Below are 18,700 nucleotides of genomic sequence, written 5' to 3' on the forward strand. Positions count from 1 at the left end.
AAAAATCATCTACGTGCGTAGGATGCGATTTCATAAAAAAGATATTAGATAGACGGCAAGAGAACGAGAAGAGATTCTTTCGCTATGTGGCGCCATGGGAGTCCCCTTTTCACGAATCGATTTAAAATCCTGTCCTTCGTCTTTTTTCCTCGTTATTTTATTTTATAATTTTACTTTTGCGAGAAAAAAACGTTCAGTGTTCCACGACAGAAACTTACTATTCCGTATAATTTAAATCCGTGATCCGCACCTTTACACCACCCCCGTAATTCTAGATAGCCGGCGGCTTCCAGGAGATTTGCCCACTGGCCTATGTATGGTTAGAGATAACAATGATAGTAAGCTAAAAGAAAGAAGTCAGAGGGAGGGAGAAAGAGAGAAAATTCTAGGAAATGGTCTTATTCCGCGTAAGGCCAGATATAGAAGCGTCAATTTTACGTTAATCAATTCTTAGAAAAATACGCAATAAAAATCCGATGATATAATATCCTACAAAATACATTTCTCGTTGAATGCTTTTTCTAAATATGTTTCTCGTTTATAATGCTTTTTCTACCTTCCGTTAAAATATATTCTAAGATTTTCATATTTCTGATATTCACAATCCGTTCTTATTTTAAGATTCTCTTAAATAATGTCTTAATTAAGATACTAATACGACTCTATGGCCGATATTTATAATTGGTTCTTATTTTAAGGTCGTCTTAAGTAATGTTTTAAAATGTTAATACAGCCTTCTGATTGATTAATGACATTAGATGTCATGAGCTGTTATATTAGCACCTAAAACTGTGTACTTATTAAGATGATTCTAAGGACGGTATTCATAGTCGGTTTTTATATCAAGACCGTTTTAAGACGCTAATGCGACCCTCTGATTGGTTCGTGACACCTCAAGGTTGAAGACGATCTTGAATATAAGAAATGACTGTGAATACCGACCTAAGATTCGACTATGAATATTGCCCTGTGATTGTGACTAGTGACTCTTAAAACTATAGTTAAGATAATCTTAAATATAAGAATTGACTATGAATACATAAGATTCTTAAAATATGTAATCTATGTAAAAAGTATATTTACGTAATCACTTCTAGTATTACGCGATTAATTGTTATCAATTTCGGATCTACGGCAACATTATATCCCGCAGAACATAAACTAATGGTAACAATACACCAATATTATTATTTTCCTTAATTCAACAACATAAATGTAATTTGTAATATAACACGTTGTATATAACAATTTGTTCAGAGTATAAAATTATAATATTTATATGATGTTACTGTCAGTTTGTATCCTTTATTGAGATATGAAAAATATAAAAAATTCAATTTTTTTAATTCTATGTATCTAAATTCTAAATGATGAGTCTCTCTCAGATTGTTAATTCTTATAAGAATTTAAAATTATAATCTTAAATTCTCTAACGTCATCTCTCTCTCTCTCTCTCCCCCCCTCTCCCCTCCCTCCCTCGCTCTCTCTCTCCCTCTCTTTCTCCCCCCCTACTGAAAATAAATAATATCAGTCCTAAAATGCAGATATAAATTAATATATCGCTTAAAATTATGCAAAATGTTATAAACATCGGAGTTATTAAGCAGTAATAATTAATCATTACTAATATGCATTAATGTCTTAATGCATTTCATCGTCGTAACTTTTTATTGTAAACGTCTCAAAGTAATCCAGCAATATGTCGTCCGTTATTTCGAATAATTCGAATAATTATATACGGAAAGCTTCGATAAACTTACGAATCTCTGGTAAATCTGTAACATGATTCGTCCGTGAGAAGGAAACAATGCAGAGGTGACGCTGCAATACTTCTTAACGTAAATACACACGTTATAAAAATTCGCGATTAACAAATGCCCGAAACGAAGGACGATCTCGCGAGAGAACTGTTTGAAGTTAGCCGTAAAAGCAAAATCGTGAGAGTCATATCGGTAGTGCCATCTGACATCGGGAGCGTGAAACTTTTGCTTAGTGCGCTTAGTGCGCTTAGTCGATAAAATAGGGATTTCTAATCGTTAATTTTTTTTAGTACATATCAGAGAGAAACCTGAGAGAGGACGTGAGGGTCTTTTTCCTGTAACCGTAAACTGTCGCTGTACACGCACCGGCAGGAATGGTGTCCCTCGGCGTTCGGCGCGCGACGCTACACACTCGTACCGAAGTTCACACGTACGTGTTACTGGAAGCATGCAAAGCTATTACAATGAGTCTCAAAATTACACGTAATTATGCATAAAAATTTTTTACAGTATTAAGAATTTTTATGCATAATTACATCATTTTGTGCACAATAAAAATATTATGAATATTGGCGAGCGGGAGACACCGGGGGATCTCACTCGCGCTAGTAATAAATGTGTGAGACAGCGAAAGGACACTGCGAGCCGACATCACGTCCAATTACGCTTTCTCTCTCAATCGTGCGTCTTACGCTAAGGACGGAATATCGGAGCGCCAAGGGACACCATTCCTGCCGATGCGTGTACACTATTGCCCTCTGAAGAAATGGATGTAAACTACAAAACAATATCCATTTTTTGCGGTGCTCCTGATGGAAATAAATCGCTGAAATCGCTGAAATAACTAAAATCTATCAAATTAATATTCAGATTTCCCTCTGTCTGTTGAAACGTTTTTTTAACACAAGATGCAGCATATTAGACTGATAAGAACTTTTCGTTAATGGATAATTGTAAATTCAAATTGCACAAAATTAAAAATAATTAATATTTATAAGTATTTTAATAATATTTCAGGAATATTAAGGTATAATAACTAGAGTATTATATAAGTGGACATATAACCTCTATAGAATTTATTAATGATTTTTTATCGCGATATTATATTAAGTTTTATATTCGCAAATTAATAATTAATAGTAAATACGATCTAATTGTTGTTAGTATTTCATTCTGTTTTTCTCATTTCATTAAATATTAGGTTAGAAAAATTTGTGTTTTATATTTTCGAATATTTCGTATAATCCCGCATTAATAAATTTGTTAATTATACTCCTATAATATAATTTTTATTATATTTCGAACAGCATTTATAATGCACATTGTATTGTAAACAATTATTATTGTATTACTAAATGTATAAAAGATTACAATAAATGATAGTATTAAAAAAGTTATGCAATATATGATTTTATCGTATTTCGCTAATCATAATGCAATATAATTATTTTATCGTATTTCACTAATCATAATGCAATATAATTAGTGAAAAATGCAATAAAATAATTAGATTTAAAAATAAAAAATAAATTTTAAATACATTTACCTGGAAAAACGGACTACTAAATTTATTATACGGGTGAGTATACTTATAAAGAAAAAAGGACTGTCGATAAAATCGGCGGGGGTGGTAGAGGGCTTCTAGCTCGTTTTTGCTAAATTAAACCTTAAATTAACGATATATATGATTTGAAAAGTTTAAAGTGTATATATTCAAAGTGTTTATATAATTGCTAGTAATTATAAAGACTTTGGAATATACTTATCATACTAATAAGTATGTTTGGTAAAAACGGGCTGAAAATCTGCATTAAAAAAATATAATTTCGTAATTCCATTTTTATGCAGGCGCATATTATAAGACAAAATTCGCTAAATTACCTTGTTTGAATATTCAATTTCGAGTTTCTTAAAATTCAATAACTTTTATTTCCGTAGTAGGAGATGCAAAATTAAAATTTTCATTTAAGGACCGATTAATAAACATGCATAAAAAAATTAAATTCCTATATAATAAATAAAAATAAAAACATTCAAATCCAGCGATTTACTTCTATCAAGGAGCACTGCAAAAAAGTGGATGTATTGTGTAGTTTACATCCATTTCTTCAGAGGGCAGTAGTGCGAGGATATTTTGCGGTTATACAAGAAAAAGGCCCTCATGTCTTCTTTCTCTCAGGTTTCTCTCTGCTTACACTTTCTGCACTCAGGTTTTCTCATGCTCCATCATGCTCTTTCTCTCTCTTCAGCGACCGAATTGGACCGAATGTATGTATGTCCGTCTCATCTCAGGCACGAAAAGTGCTTGAGCCGCTTGAGATTAGAAGTGCAAGTAAAACAAACGGATCCAAAAATGAAGAGTTCAAATACGTTATGATCATACGAGGGAAAACAACATGTCTACGAGTGCTGTCAATTGAAACAATTAAAACAAGAAAACTTGCCGGTGTATGGATAATTTTGTATTTTTTTTTTGCGCGAAGTTTAATCTTGTGTGTGTGTGCTTATGTATGTGCATGTAATTTTGATAAGATGGATTTAAATTTTGCGAATAAGGAACTTACTCCAACCGTGTTTATTTACATTTTGTTAAAGAAATATATATTGCATGAAATCAGAATATTTACAAGATCATAATTTTTGCAAATTAAAAACTCATTGCTTTTATAATCTAATAATCTTTTCTACTTTTATTTATTTGTTTTAAATATCTTGATTTATAGTTTCTCTAGTATATATATCTTTCATTGTTAGGTAAAAATAATATTGAGCCATTGTAACATTTATAAATTCATTGTATTTTCTTATCTAAGAACAGATTTATCATGAACGAGGTTGCAGATAATTTTGCATGGACTCGCCAGCTCGAGTGTCCACTGACAATATACAATGAATCGGTGAAGAAAATGTTTGTTCATTATATATATCTGTTTATTGGATCTGTTGCTATTTATCGTCTTGCCTAACTTTTCTTTTCCATCAGATTGTGCAAAGGAGTACTGGAGCTCCTGTGGGAGGATATTTCCAATTCTGCGTTTCCTATAGCTGAAGCATGTAAAATAAGAAAGAACGTTTTGCTGTGCAAACTGAAGCACGGATTAACTGATTCTGCAATTTCATCTGTGAGAGATTTAAATCAATTAAAAGTCAAAAATAATGCACTGAAACAGCAGATATCTACATTGGAAGAAGGATACGAAGAACAGGATTATACTGTCAGGCAAAAACGTAAGATGACAAGCATGTATTAATCTCAAGGATATTTCGATACAATTTTAATAAATTTCATGAAATTGCTAGTGCAACGGTTAAAGGATATAAAGAGCGAGTGTTCGCTGATCAGCAGGAGAAAGGATTTGCTTAAACTGAAACACAGCGAAACCAGCAAGCAAGTGAAAGATTGTGATGACATGAGACAAGTATGTCAGCATTTAATGCCAAGCACTTCTAAGGACATAGATCAACAAAGATTGGGAGAGAATTTGGATATAATAGTAGACCTGCGTCGTTCAGCCACAGATAAGAAACAAGTTAGATTTTTTTACAGACTATTATATAAAATAATATTTATGTATAAAATAATACTGAGAATAACATTTTCTAATAACAGATATGGACAAAGGTATCAAACTCTCTTAATAGTATTGATGTACACACACTATGGACACACTTATATCAAATGCTGTCGGAAGATTTGAATACATTAATGAAATTGGAGACCAAGAATGACTTCGACAATTTAAATATAGTAGGCGAAAGTATAGATATTGGTATTGCAAGAGCATCTGGTCAATATATATGCATGATATCAAAACGCATATTGTCTAATACTAAAGTCAATATGTATCAACAACGTTTAATGGAGTTTATAGATTTAATAGAGGTAGCGTGAAAATATTTTAAGACATTAAATTATAAGAAAAAATATAATTAGTGAAGAACGTGAGAGACAATTAATGCACACCTTGTCTTGCAGTCGTTATCCCATGAAGATGTGAGCGCGTGGTTAGCTTTAAAATTGGAGGTGAAAAAATTAAAAGCCGAACAGGCTTACCTACAAAACGAAGTTCAGAAATTGAAAAACATTATTCAAGAAAATTCCTTGCTCAATCTCGATATAGGTCGATTAACGGCCGACATAGAGACGATTGACGCACAGATGGTATGTATTGGTATATATTTCATACTCTACATTTTCATGATACTGATATTAAACATTGCAGGATAAATATATAAAGGACATTCAGCAATCCATAGCAGTTTTAAACTCTACGCCAACGCTCATATTTAAAGGGAAAACCTTACAGGCTGACAATTACGATGCCAATTGTGTGAATAATGCATTGGATATCGAACTGGATATGTTTTACAATATCTTGGATCTCAACGCTTTACGAAAAGTAATGTTGAAGGGAGATGTGGGACTGTACAGGTTTGAAAATCTTCTTATGTTAAATTTTTCATTAGTATTGTAAAACTATCATACGAATTTTCTTAATAGACACGCAATTTGTGGGCTCGACAAAGCCTCCATCACGACGATCAACCCGCAATGTTCGAGGATCAAGCGTTACTTCCCGACAATACAAATGTCGATATATTCTCTCATAGAATGCTATAAAAATGTAACTGCCAATATAATTTACACGAAGCTACACAATTCAACTTTAACGGAGGAAATTGAGTGCACAGATAAGTTAATGTCGCCACGAGAAAAATGTAATTATAATAGTCTGGAAATGCTGAACCTCGCCAAAGTCGCTTGTGATCAGACACTCGAAGAGATCAAACACTTTAACGCAGTCCTAAGTGCTTGGTAAGTTAATTCGTGGAAATAATTTGATGCAATGATATTAACTATAATTATGTTTTAGGACGAACCAAGACGTACAAGAAGCGATGGCACTCGACGAAACAACCGTGGACGGCGTATCTTTTAAGGATTGGTTGCAACGTTACAATTTATTATTATACATGATACACAAACATAGCAAATGATTCATATATCTATACTACACTCTTACGCCATTCATCTATAATATATTCTATATGATATTATTCATGTGTCCACAGAATTTTTGCATGTATATATATATATTTTTTTAAATATTTTTTTATACAAATCGTGCAAGGGTAATAATTTAGAGTACACGGGCATAGTAAATAGACTTATATTTCTCGCAAAAATACATCACGTAATACACGTTAACCAATTTTGTGATTAATAAATTTCGGTTACAGTACAACGTAAAAATTTTTCGATGTAAGAGCACTTGGAATTTTCACATATCGCTGCCTATCGAGATTGGCGGCGCATGCCCGTAATTCGCTTTTGGCGTCCCATCTCGGCGAGCCACTTGCAACAAAACAACTTCAAGTTCTCGGCCGAGTGAGAGAAAAAATTTATTAGATCGTCCACGTATTTCTTTTGTACCATACGTATTTAGTATTTTTCATCGCTCCAGCGATTGTATATTTAACGATATCTAACAAAAAATCAGCCGTCAACGGTTCCATGCTTTTCAACTAAAATATTTTCAACGAAATTCCGAAACTTTGTTTTATATAGTTATAGATAATCTCTTACGAATGCTCACATATGGTACACACATCAGTTATTGCAGATCACACACATAACAGACCACGGTCGAAGAGCTTATCAATGCAACTCGAGTTAAATTTTTTTTTTAGAATCATTTCTCTTCTATCATTGATGGAAAATGGCACCAATAAACGTGTTAAAATATACTCTTTTGTCGTTTGCGAGAGATAGAAAAATGGGTTAAAAACATTCTCCATTTGGGAACAAGCTCTTTAATTACGATTGTTGCAATTTACATTACTTGAATCACAAGACTCGAAAACGTTCAAACGAGAAGGGCAGTAATCGGAATACAAAGTCCCAAGAAGTCGAAAATTCAAGACGCTCTCTTGACTTTTCTTTTTCCTTATGTACGTAAGCCGCAACTATAAGGGTCATGCACCCCAATATGCGATTTTATACAGCTTCTGCCTCATATATATATATATATATGTATATATATGCACATGTGGATTTATATAAATTAGCCCCTGAACTTGGATCTTTTTTTTTTTAATTTTTAATTGCCTCGAAGTGTGGCACGATCGTCGCACTCCTCGGACTCTTCTTTAGTAGTATATAAAACTAGCCTACCTATGTACAAGACGCTATGTATTACATACAAGACGCGCGCGAAGCGAGCGAGATAGGTAGTTTACTGATTGTCGCGGTTTTAGTCGACTTCAGCTTCGGGAAGAACGTAAAAACCTGACACACAATACAATAATAACTAGTAGATAGTAATTAAAAGCAGATAGTTAAACAACAGGCCTTATCTACATATTTTTCTTCGTCTGTAATTTTACGTGTGAGAAATAGGCGAATTAAAAGAAATTTATTTCGCTACAATTTCTTCTTAATATATATTCGAGATAATCTAATTTTACAAGTATCTACTAATCCTTTTTAATTCGTTCATTTTTTTTTATTTCACTTTAAACTTTAACAATCGCAATCTTATCCGATACTAATAAGTAATGACATCGCTCATTTAAATCCATCAATCCGAATTTTTTTCGGAAACAGCTCGGCTATCAAGCGGAAGGAGATTCACAATATTCAACCCTTTTCAACTGAAGGAGCTAACGATCATGAACGCGAAATCCTCGCACGCTTCCCGCGCACGTTAAATAGTACAACCGAGACAACGAGCATCCGCGACGAGCATCGGCACATCCACAATGTGAAAAGCGTTGCGACGCTGGGACCGGACGTCGGCGTGGCGGCTGCTAGGCGCGCGAAGGAAACGAGATGTCGAGAGTCCCTCTCGCGAGTCGACGTATGCACGATCACAGAAGTCGGTTACTGGCATTTCTAACCGATGCTTTTGAGCTTTAAGTATTGAGCAAAAGGCACGCCTATCTTCAAAAGGCACATTGGCGCAATCGTATCCTTTCTACTCCCGCATGAATGTTTGAGGGCGGTATTCATAGTCAGATCTTATATTTAAGACCATCTTAAGTACAGTCTTAAGATGTCATAAACCAATCAAAGACGCGCCAAAAACCAACCATATTAGCATCTTAAGACATTACTTAAAATAAGGATGGAATATGAATACCTTGAAGTCAGGTCGATAGTACTTCCACTAATCAATTAGAATAGACTTAGGCCCAGTTTCACAACTCATGGTTAACTCTTAATCGAGGTTCAACTTGTTTCTCATCTCTTTCCAATTCTAGAATTGGAAAGAAACAATGAATAAGTTGAACCTCGGTTAAGAGTTAACCATGAATTGTGGAACTGGGCCTTAGACCGCTATTCATAATTCATTCTTATTTTAAGACCGTTTTAGATAATGTTTTAATGCTAATAAAGCTCTCTGATCATGACATCTTAAGATTGTACTTAAGCCTCAAATGTAAGAATCGACTATAAATACCGATCACAGAACAATATTGGCATTTTAAGAGATTACTTAAATCGATCTTGAAATAAGAACCCACTATGAATACCGGTCCTAGACTGACTTCACTGACTCATTGGAACGAGCCAATGAATCGATTCAATTTCAAGATTTTTTATGTAATCATAGAATGCAAATTTTCTATATAATAATAATAATAAAAATAATAAAATAATATAAAATCATTAATTATAATTATAAAATTTATCTTTTCTTGAGGAATCACGATAAACATTGACAAGAATGTACGTGGTTTTATAAAACGTTTAATCAAACGTTTCATCTATTCTTCGCTTCTGAATGTTCTTTCGCGTTTTTATATAATCAAAAAATCTCGAAGTCCGCGACTCGATCGGCTAAGGTCACCGGTTCCATGCATGTTTCTAAGTGGCGAGTCGTCGAAATGCAAATGAAAAGATTTCTCGGCTAATTGAATAACAGTATCGCGCCAAATTGCTATTGTAATTTACCGTTATCTACATCCGCATAATTTCTTTATGTAGTGCTGAGATCACGCTGCCAACTAGCAAATTTTCGAGAGATTAGGAGAGATTAATGTGTGATCGTGAAGCCTTGACTAAGTTTATTTTTACCAGATCGGAACATCTTTTATATCGCGCCATGGAGAACAGGATCGAGAATAACAATTTCCAATTGCTAAATTGGTCCCTAAGGAATGTCGTCGCGGTGATTCCCCCGCTACAGAATCACCGAATACCAAGAAAATTTTTTTTTATTTATAATTTGAACCGGTTCTTCCTCTATCTTTTTCCCCTTTCACCTAATCGTTCATGATTTTGCCAAAGCGGTGGACCGCTGATAATTTGCGAGTATTATTAAAAGCAAGCCAAAGAAGAATAATGTATGCTCTGTAAATGTCATGGATCTCTTTGAAGATTCACAGAGATTACATCTTACAATTTGATCTACATCATTTTCAGAACAACTCTTTTTTTCTTCTACAATTGCAACCTGAGTCATGCAAAGTCCGTTCGCAAACTGGTCGCCTAATGAGAACCATTTACTTGGCAAATGGTGTAAATTATTCTTAAGGTCGTTGAAAATGCACAATTATTTATATCTAAATGTTTCGTAAAACCCGATTTAAAAACTACTCATTTTTCCCTGGCTCCGTCCACGATGCGGGAGCACCAGGATACGATCCGCCTAAGCATCCTTCTGCGTCGGTCGCCGGATTACGGTCGCGCGCGACTGCCCGGATCTAGCTAGAAAACCATCGCGCTAGTGAAGTATCGTATCGTCGATGAAGTACGTCAACGTATGCTGTATACCGCAAGCCGAATACATGCGACGTAATTTTGTACTCTTTCTTTTTCGATAGATGCGTCGATCTCGGTAGGGCCTTCAACCCTTTGTATTCAGATAATACAACAAATTAAAGATAAAGAAAGAGACAGAGGGAAGAAGACCCGCTAATCCTTCGGCGATTCCGCGGAAGAAAAAGAAAAACGACGTCGTGGCGAGAGAAGATCGACTAGGCTATGCGCTCGCTCGAGAGTCACTCGACTTTCGTTGCGAACGGTTTTCGGAGATTGAGCTCCGTTGCTAGGCTTTCGCCTTTCACGTAATAATCGGCAGCATCCCTTCTCCTGGGCGAGGAGCCATTTGCGAAACCGTTGGCGACGCCGTTCGCGATGCCATTCGCAACGCCATTCGCATGCCTGCCCTTCGATTGATGATTGTCCTTGGCGACGCCGTTCGTCATCGCCGACCCATTCGATTTCCTGGGCTTATTCTCCTGATAGCTTTGCTGGTAGAACTCCTTGAATAAGAAGAAGAACATCACAGCGTGCAGGCCGATCCACCAGACGAACGCTTTTGGATAATTGCACTCGATGAAGAGCAACTGAAAGGCGTGAACCATGATGGCGATGAATTGCAGCATCTGGAAAGCGGTCAAGTACTTCTTCCACCAGAGGAACGGCTGCACCTTTGGACCCATCGCTGCCAGAAGATAATACGTATACATCACGATGTGGACGAAGGTGTTCAACAAACCGAAGAAGGTCGAGTGGCCGCCTGAAAGAATGACCATCAACAGAAATTAGTACGAAATTGTATTCGTAATTTATTCGTTTTCAAACATCAAAGTTGTTTTTACTTGAAAATAGCAAAAAATATTGCACTCTCAAAATTATTTGTGAATAATTCAAAGAAATATGAATCATCAAAAGTATATAGTATTAATCTTCAACTACATGAGTGGGTTATTTGGACCCGTCAAAATTTTAGTCGGATGAAAACTTTAGTCAGCCGCTATTTTTATACGGTTATTGCAGAGTTGAATTGAGAGTAAAAAAACTTGGATCCTTTCTCTGTCGATCGCCATAATGCAATTGTTTCGTTATTGTCTTGACGCTAATTGTGATGCAATAAAAGTTTGGCTTGGGTGACTTGGACCCGTCAAATGTAAATTCGTCATTTTTGCCGAAAATGAAAATTCGTTTTTAGTGAGTGCCTCTTTATTAATCCTGTATTCAAGTATATGTGTTGTCTTCTTATAATTAAAACGTATATTCGTTATCAAAAAAGCATTTTTTGATAACGCGAGAGAGGCGTGTCTTCGTGAGACGATCGTTCTATTTTCTCGGAGTTATAAAATCGTGAGTAAATAATGTCGAAATCATTATATATTTAATATATTTAAAATATTTTTATTGCATTTTTTCTTTTTTAAAGAAGAAAATACCCGATATCATTATTCCGAGTATATATAAAAATGCCCCCACTTCAGTCGCGCAAATAATCACACTTTTTGAAATGAATCAATATAACGTTTCTTTTTTCTTAAAGTTCATGTTTTCCTCTTTTCAAAACATTACTTATTTGTATCTGTATCTTTTTTTATCATAAAGATATGATTTAAAAAAGAAAACTGATTATTGCACTCTTTTCACAAATTGTTCTTTAGTACTTTTTTTGCATAACTTTTTCAATTATTATCAAAACCTTTTTATATTTCGATATTTCGATTCTATTCTGGCATTTCATTAAAAAAAAAATATTTTCCATTGAGATTTATGATAATTATAGAACCAGTCAAAAACGCCGCATAGTGATTTGAAATGACGAAACCATGGCAAAAATTATAACATTTAAAATTCGAAAATCAATGTTATTTTATTACAGGTTGATAGCTGAATATATATTTGAAGTATAATTTATGCGGAATTTTTTTTATTTTACTTTAAATTAAGAAGCGCCAATAACGGTCTGAACATTAAGATGTTGAATTATTCTAAATTCATTTTAAATGAATTAATTTCAGAAGTTATAATTGCGTGCCGATATAGTTGTCGGACTTTCAACGCAATCAAATCTGAAATATTAATAATCCCCCCAAATTTCCCAACTTAAAAACTGTAATAAACTTATTGCGAAAAATAATTCCTCGGCCGGGAGTCGAATCCGAATCTCTTGCATTCCGTGCGAGCGTCCTAAGCTTTAGACTACCGAGACCTTATTACGACCTTAACGGTCTGAACGTTAACATGTTGAACTATTCTAAATTCGCTTCTTAGTTCAAAGTAATGTATTCAACATAAGCGGTCTTCCAATCTTATTATTTCTTTATTTTACCTTTGGCCACGTTGAAATTGAAATTTGTAAAAATTTTTTTAGTTCAATTTTTAAGACGATTTATTTGTATTATTTGATGGAATTGGAAAGTGATATTAATCAGGCTAGTATCTTGGAGGATAAGTAATAAGATAAATATGAAATCAATTTTTTATGTTAGAACCGTAAGTAACATTAAAATAAAATAAAATTTGTGCATATTTTTAAGCTTTTAGTTTATTTCCCAACGTTTCCCAGTAGAGTTTTTTTTTTATTATATCAAGCATACATCAAACTTTAATAACAGAAAAAAAAATTTAACACTTTTTTGTCACTTCGGTAGATATTACATTTTTTTTTGGTAGGTTAATGATGTAATATATTGTTCGGAGCTCTGGCTAGCTGGAGCTCCGGACAATATACTACATCATTAAATAAACCACTATACGCCGTGGATGACTTGGACCCAGACATGTAAATTAAGACTCTAAAACGAGACATGTAGTTGAGGGTTAAATTACATTCAAGTAGTTTATCTGATAATCGATATTCAAGATGTGTATCTTTTAGTAAATTAATTACTCGATTAGTACAAGTTTGATTTAAAAAAAAATTATATTATTGAGTTCCCGAAAACCAGTTTTTTTTTTATTAAAACGCACATAAATTTAAATTCCAAATGTGACAAATGACGGTTTCTAAAATGATGATATGTATGTAAAACATCAATAAATTTTGCAATCTCTAAAAAAAAATAGTCATTATCCGTTTTCGTAACAATGTAGTCATTTTCGACCCAGATGTATGTATAAGGAAAGCTCTTAAATGTGATGCCGAGGGCATCGCGAAGAATCGCTTTTGCGACATTGACACGAATTAGTTTTGCAAAATCAGCTGAGTTTTTGCAACAAATGAATAAAGGAATTACGTAAACAATTTTCTACTTACCTGGTGTGAACTTGACACCGAACCAGACTGACATGGGCATGCAACCGTGATGGATCACATGCAGCGTGGACACGTGATTATTCTTCTTTCTTAACACGAAAAAGATCTGGAAAAAAATGCGCACGATTAGCTCCGTGGAACATAAATCACACATCCCGGTAAGAGGGAATATTTAGATCACTTTACGTACCGTGTCCATGAATTCGGTAAATTTCGAGAAGTAATACCACCAGCTTGCGTGGACCATCTGCGATTTCGAAACATGGATTAGAAAAAACTTCTTTATCATCTCTTAATTGGATCGATTCTATTCATGAAATTTGCTGTGATTTTACTCGAAACACGAGAAGTTCCTACATTTTTTTTACATTCTTGTTAAAGATCAAGATTGCCTTCGATTTTTATTACACACTTAGACGGTTTTAAACATTTCTTTACATATTATGTAATGCAAGTAGATTGCAAGTAAATTAAAAATTAATTTCATTAAAACATAAAGACACATAAAGAAAAAAAGGAAGAAAGACGAAAGAGAGAAAGAATGTACATATACCAATTTGTAAAAATTAACTGACTCAAGTAGATAATTATCTCGTTAATGTGAACAGAATAACAGATGAAAAAATAAACACATTTATTAAGTAATTTTAAAAATCAGTTTTCACAGGAGTACATATTAGAAGTATTTCGCAAGAACACACACCGTGTCCCAGTAATGTATTCGAGACGACGAGAAGTCCGTGAAAATCGTCACTGACAGAGTGCGTCACAGTACGTATGAGTGCGATGACAGAAATTAATGTGGTGCAATTGTGCGTAAATGAGAGTCTATACGTAATATACGGTCGTTATCGCTTGAACTTTATAAGATTTGCAATTCTACTAATGACGTATAGCGTATATTAAACAATGTTAATCACATAGGCCACTAACTACAGTTAGAGTCGTTCTATCTAGCTTAAACTCTATATTTGCAATTCTACTAATTACTATACTACTTTGGCCCTTTTCTTAGCATATAGATACATACACGTATTATTGCGTACAGAACTAGTCACGAAAAAGATCACAAATTCTTCGAATTTTTTTTTCAATGGTAACAATCATTAACATATCTTTAACTAACCAATAATTAAGTAAAGTATTTTTAATTAATTAATTAAATTTGGAATATTTTTCCATTTTAATTAATTAAAATGGAAAAATATTCCAAGAATCATGTGAAGTATCATATGAAGTCAATTCAACATGAATTATTTAATGTGATCATAAAAATTATATCTTTCTCGTTCGGCCAAATTACGAATTTATTAACCGGTTTTATAAAGCATTTCGCAAAGTTATAAGCTAACAGCACATAATGCACGATTTTCACAATGCCTATTTCCTAGCATCATTTACATTAAGGTGGTTCAGTTACATAGAAATTGACCGAATTAATCAATCAATCTAATCAATTGGCCGAATTAATCTATTATACAGGAATGTCGCCAATATTGACATAGGTCTCTTAAAGCGACACCCTCTTATTTCTCATAAACTAACTATTGCACTTTATTAATACTAATAAAATCATGATCTGTTTAGCTAATTAAAGAAGTACAAACTCATAATTCGTATATTTGTGGTTTGTTTCTATATCAAATCAGCTAAAAACGAATTCTACGAATGTGAAAATAAAATTCTTACGATTTTCTTTTGCAAATTGCGTAGTTTAAGTAATAGTGACTATATTATTGATAATATTATGTTGTTACGTTGTTTTAAATGCTTGTAGCTTCCTAAATCAGTTTTATTTATATTATTTTTTCTCGTAATTTTTTCATAATACGACTTTAAATTAAAAATTGAGGTGCAGCGTAAACCGTCACACCTGTCTGTAAAACAGACCATGAGCTAACTTAATCTTTATAATGTTGCTTTATAGTGTCAAATAGCTCTATTGGAGCTGAAGGCAATCGTGCATATATGGAAAAACTCTTGAAATAAACTATCGCGTTATTTATTTGCATCTTGCAGAACAGCATAAAGTAAATATGCATATAATTCAATAAAAATGTTTTATAACGAAGTGAAAAGATTTTGAAAAATCTTATATACATTCACTTTACTTTGTACAAATAATTCCGGTAAAAGAAAAAAAATAGGAATACGTAGCATTACTGTCTACTGTGTCAGTTTTAGAGCCCATTTTGTCAGACGTTCATTTTTGCTTATCTTACGAAAAAATTAATTATTGCAAAATTGCAAACAGTATTATAAAAACTGCTTATACTATCTGATAGAAGATACTTTTTAATTTGTACTTATGTTTTTAAAGTTTTATTTTTGCTTTTTGTTTAAGAAATATTGTCTAAAAACAAAGTGATATGTCGGTATCAGTGACTTTCCTCTACATACGAGCTACAAACTAAAGAATATAACAGAGGAGAGAAAGATAATAACTTTAACCTAGGGTGTGTTCCCAGTTACGAATGAAGCGCATGATGTATCATTTTATCCTTCTTTATTATTTAGTGAGCAACAAGGACAAATGATACATCATGCGCTTCATGCGTAACTCGAAACGCACCCCTATACATCTGGTCTATTCTTAACACCAATCAATCATGTGACTGTTTCTTAACGTTTGATTAGCGCATGCAAGGAAACTAGGTATGAAATAATGCTACTAAGGATGGATGCTCAGCTCAATGCATGAAGATGTTTAGTATACATTATACTGATTCTACAATGTAGTCGGAAGTCTTAGTCTTAATCGATGAAGTTGGCCAATTAGCGTTACAAGTTAGTCGTACAAGATGGCTATTGGTCAACTTCACCGATAAGACCTAGGACTATCGAATATCGACTCATTGTAGAATCAGCGTTAGAGAAAGCACAGTAAGCAAATCATACAAGAAATTTATGCATCGTGTACGATTAGCTTTAGATGTAAATATTATAAATATGAATAAAAAGAGATAATGGCAAGGATAACTCTGTTAATCACGGAAGTGATTCACCCACCCTCAGTACTTCGGGTCTGTCGCTGTAGTCTACAGGTTGACACCTTAGAGAATAGTCTCCAGTCAGCCATCCGGATATCCCTATCTGCAACCACATTCGCCCAAAGGCCATTCGCCATCGGTCAATAAAAAGATAAAGAAAATAGGCGTATGATGACAGATGTATATTGCATACAAGCTTAACAACTACTTTTTACGCATATTACGTAAAATATTTGCATCGAACTCTCGCACGAGAATGTTGAGCGATGCCGCGCCTCAACGGGAAAAGGAATCGCAATTGGATAAAAAAAAAGAGTTGCCCGCGAAAGAAACGTGAAGAAACGGAACGATGTATTCCTTCGGTCAAAGAATAAATCGATAAAGACTGAAAGTCTCGCGCGATTTTACAATTGCGATTCTTCCCCAAAGGGAGTGCGACACATGTTCAACACTCAGCTGATTTGTCGGCGTTTGATTTTTTGTCGAGAGTTGAAATAGCGGATATCGAAGCAGAAAAAGATTGGATCGAGGCACTGGAGGAACATGCCAGGCTCTCTATGCTAGACGAAAAGGAAGCATAAGCTCTTGGACGCCTAAATCGCACGCCTAAATCGCATCCAGGAATATTTGCCCCCGCCGCAAGCCTCCGCTCCAGGTAAGGAACGGCCAATCTACAAAAATACATATTTATAGATGAATATCCGTGATATCAGGCGGACTCGATGCGGTTCGGTGATTTCTGTTGCAATAGTCGTCTCGTTGAAGTAGTTGGGAGGCAGTCTCGTTGAACGGTCCGGCTAGGGTTAGATCGATTAGGCACACTTACCCTTATCGCGGTGGGGCTGTTGGAATAATCCACCGGCTGGCAGCGGAAACTATAGTGGTCCCACCATCCGCCCATCAGACACTGTGTTGTGAAAGAAACGTATAATCGCACATCTTTGTCATTGGCGCGTTCCCGTGATACGAAATCGATCGTCGAAGTTACAAATATATTTTCGTTACTCAAAATTCTTGTCGCGACAGGAGAACTCGTTCGAAATATATTAAATTTAATCAAGAGCCCTTGATTAACCCTCTAGACTCTAGCATTATCTTGTCATTAAAAAACAATTTTTTTACTGCTTTTGCTAAAAAATTATTTACAAGTAAAGAATCTATTGATTTCTATATTCTCGATATACAACTTTGACCGCAAATATTGAGTTCTAATTAACCATTGTTTAAAGTTTTAGCTCAAAAATTGATTCATGACACTCGCTATAAATTATTCTTTGTTTCAAGAATTCTTTAAATTTATGTATAATGCCAGAATTTAATATGTAACAATGCAGATAAAAGAATTCCAGATAAATGGAAAAACATAAGTGCCTAATATTTTTTAACTAAAACTGTACTTTGACTATAGCTTTTCCAGCAATTAGAAGTACTATATTTTAATATTCAATATTACATACATTTTCATATTCAATTTTTAAGTGTAACTAATCTGCACAGATCTCAAATTTAATTTTAAAATGAACGTTGCAACATTCGTCTCTAGAGGGTTAAAGGCGTTGGCTGTTCTCTTGTAGTAGTCACGAGATATAAACTCATTGTCAACCGGGGAATGCACCAATGACGTATTCGTTTGCGGGCGATGTAATCGAACATAATCGCAACTGTTAAGATAGAAAGTTTTCGATGGACGTCGTTACGCGTTCCAGTGACTGCCAGCAGTAAAATCATGGAATTGTTAGATCGCGCAACTGTAAATAGCGGTGTACCGTATCCTCGGACCGTTATCATCCGTTTTCGATTATATTGCGACGAATACCCGTGCCGCCAAACCGATCGTGAGCTTGACAATAAGTTCGAAAGCCGATGTGGGATTAGCTAATGAATCTTTTGAGTCGAATATAAATAGAGAGTTCAGCAAAAATATGCGCGGGTAATT

General features: G+C 34.3%; 2 protein-coding genes across 4 annotated transcripts in view; one reads left to right on the forward strand and one right to left on the reverse strand.

Annotated features, from left to right (window-relative positions):
* Positions 1-4,196: 4,196 nt before the first annotated feature.
* On the forward strand, positions 4,197-6,834 carry LOC108722867 (uncharacterized). The gene is made up of 9 exons (XM_018448213.1): positions 4,197-4,206; positions 4,579-4,668; positions 4,744-4,988; positions 5,061-5,290; positions 5,371-5,643; positions 5,737-5,922; positions 5,984-6,192; positions 6,262-6,576; positions 6,635-6,834. The coding sequence occupies exons 2-9, from the start codon at positions 4,586-4,588 to the stop codon at positions 6,756-6,758; spliced, it is 1,665 nt and encodes a 554-aa protein (XP_018303715.1). The 5' UTR covers positions 4,197-4,206; positions 4,579-4,585; the 3' UTR covers positions 6,759-6,834.
* A 2,695-nt stretch (positions 6,835-9,529) lies between these two features.
* Positions 9,530-18,700, reverse strand: part of LOC108722863 (elongation of very long chain fatty acids protein AAEL008004) — a 41,450-nt gene continuing 32,279 nt past the window's right edge. The window contains exons 4-8 of one of the 3 annotated variants that reach the window (XM_018448206.1): positions 17,591-17,671; positions 16,784-16,867; positions 13,965-14,021; positions 13,775-13,880; positions 9,530-11,287 (exon numbers count right to left, since the gene is read on the reverse strand). In XM_018448206.1, coding sequence (XP_018303708.1) covers positions 10,767-11,287; positions 13,775-13,880; positions 13,965-14,021; positions 16,784-16,867; positions 17,591-17,671 — 849 coding nt within the window. In that variant the 3' untranslated portion in view covers positions 9,530-10,766. The remainder of the gene's footprint in view (positions 11,288-13,774; positions 13,881-13,964; positions 14,022-16,783; positions 16,868-17,590; positions 17,672-18,700) is intronic. The other 2 variants (XM_018448204.1, XM_018448205.1) reach the window with 2 other exon arrangements.

This window comes from Mycetomoellerius zeteki, unplaced genomic scaffold (genome assembly GCF_001594055.1).
Source record: "Mycetomoellerius zeteki isolate Tzet28-1 unplaced genomic scaffold, Tzet1.0 scaffold220, whole genome shotgun sequence".
Taxonomy (NCBI): Eukaryota; Metazoa; Arthropoda; class Insecta; order Hymenoptera; family Formicidae; genus Mycetomoellerius; species Mycetomoellerius zeteki.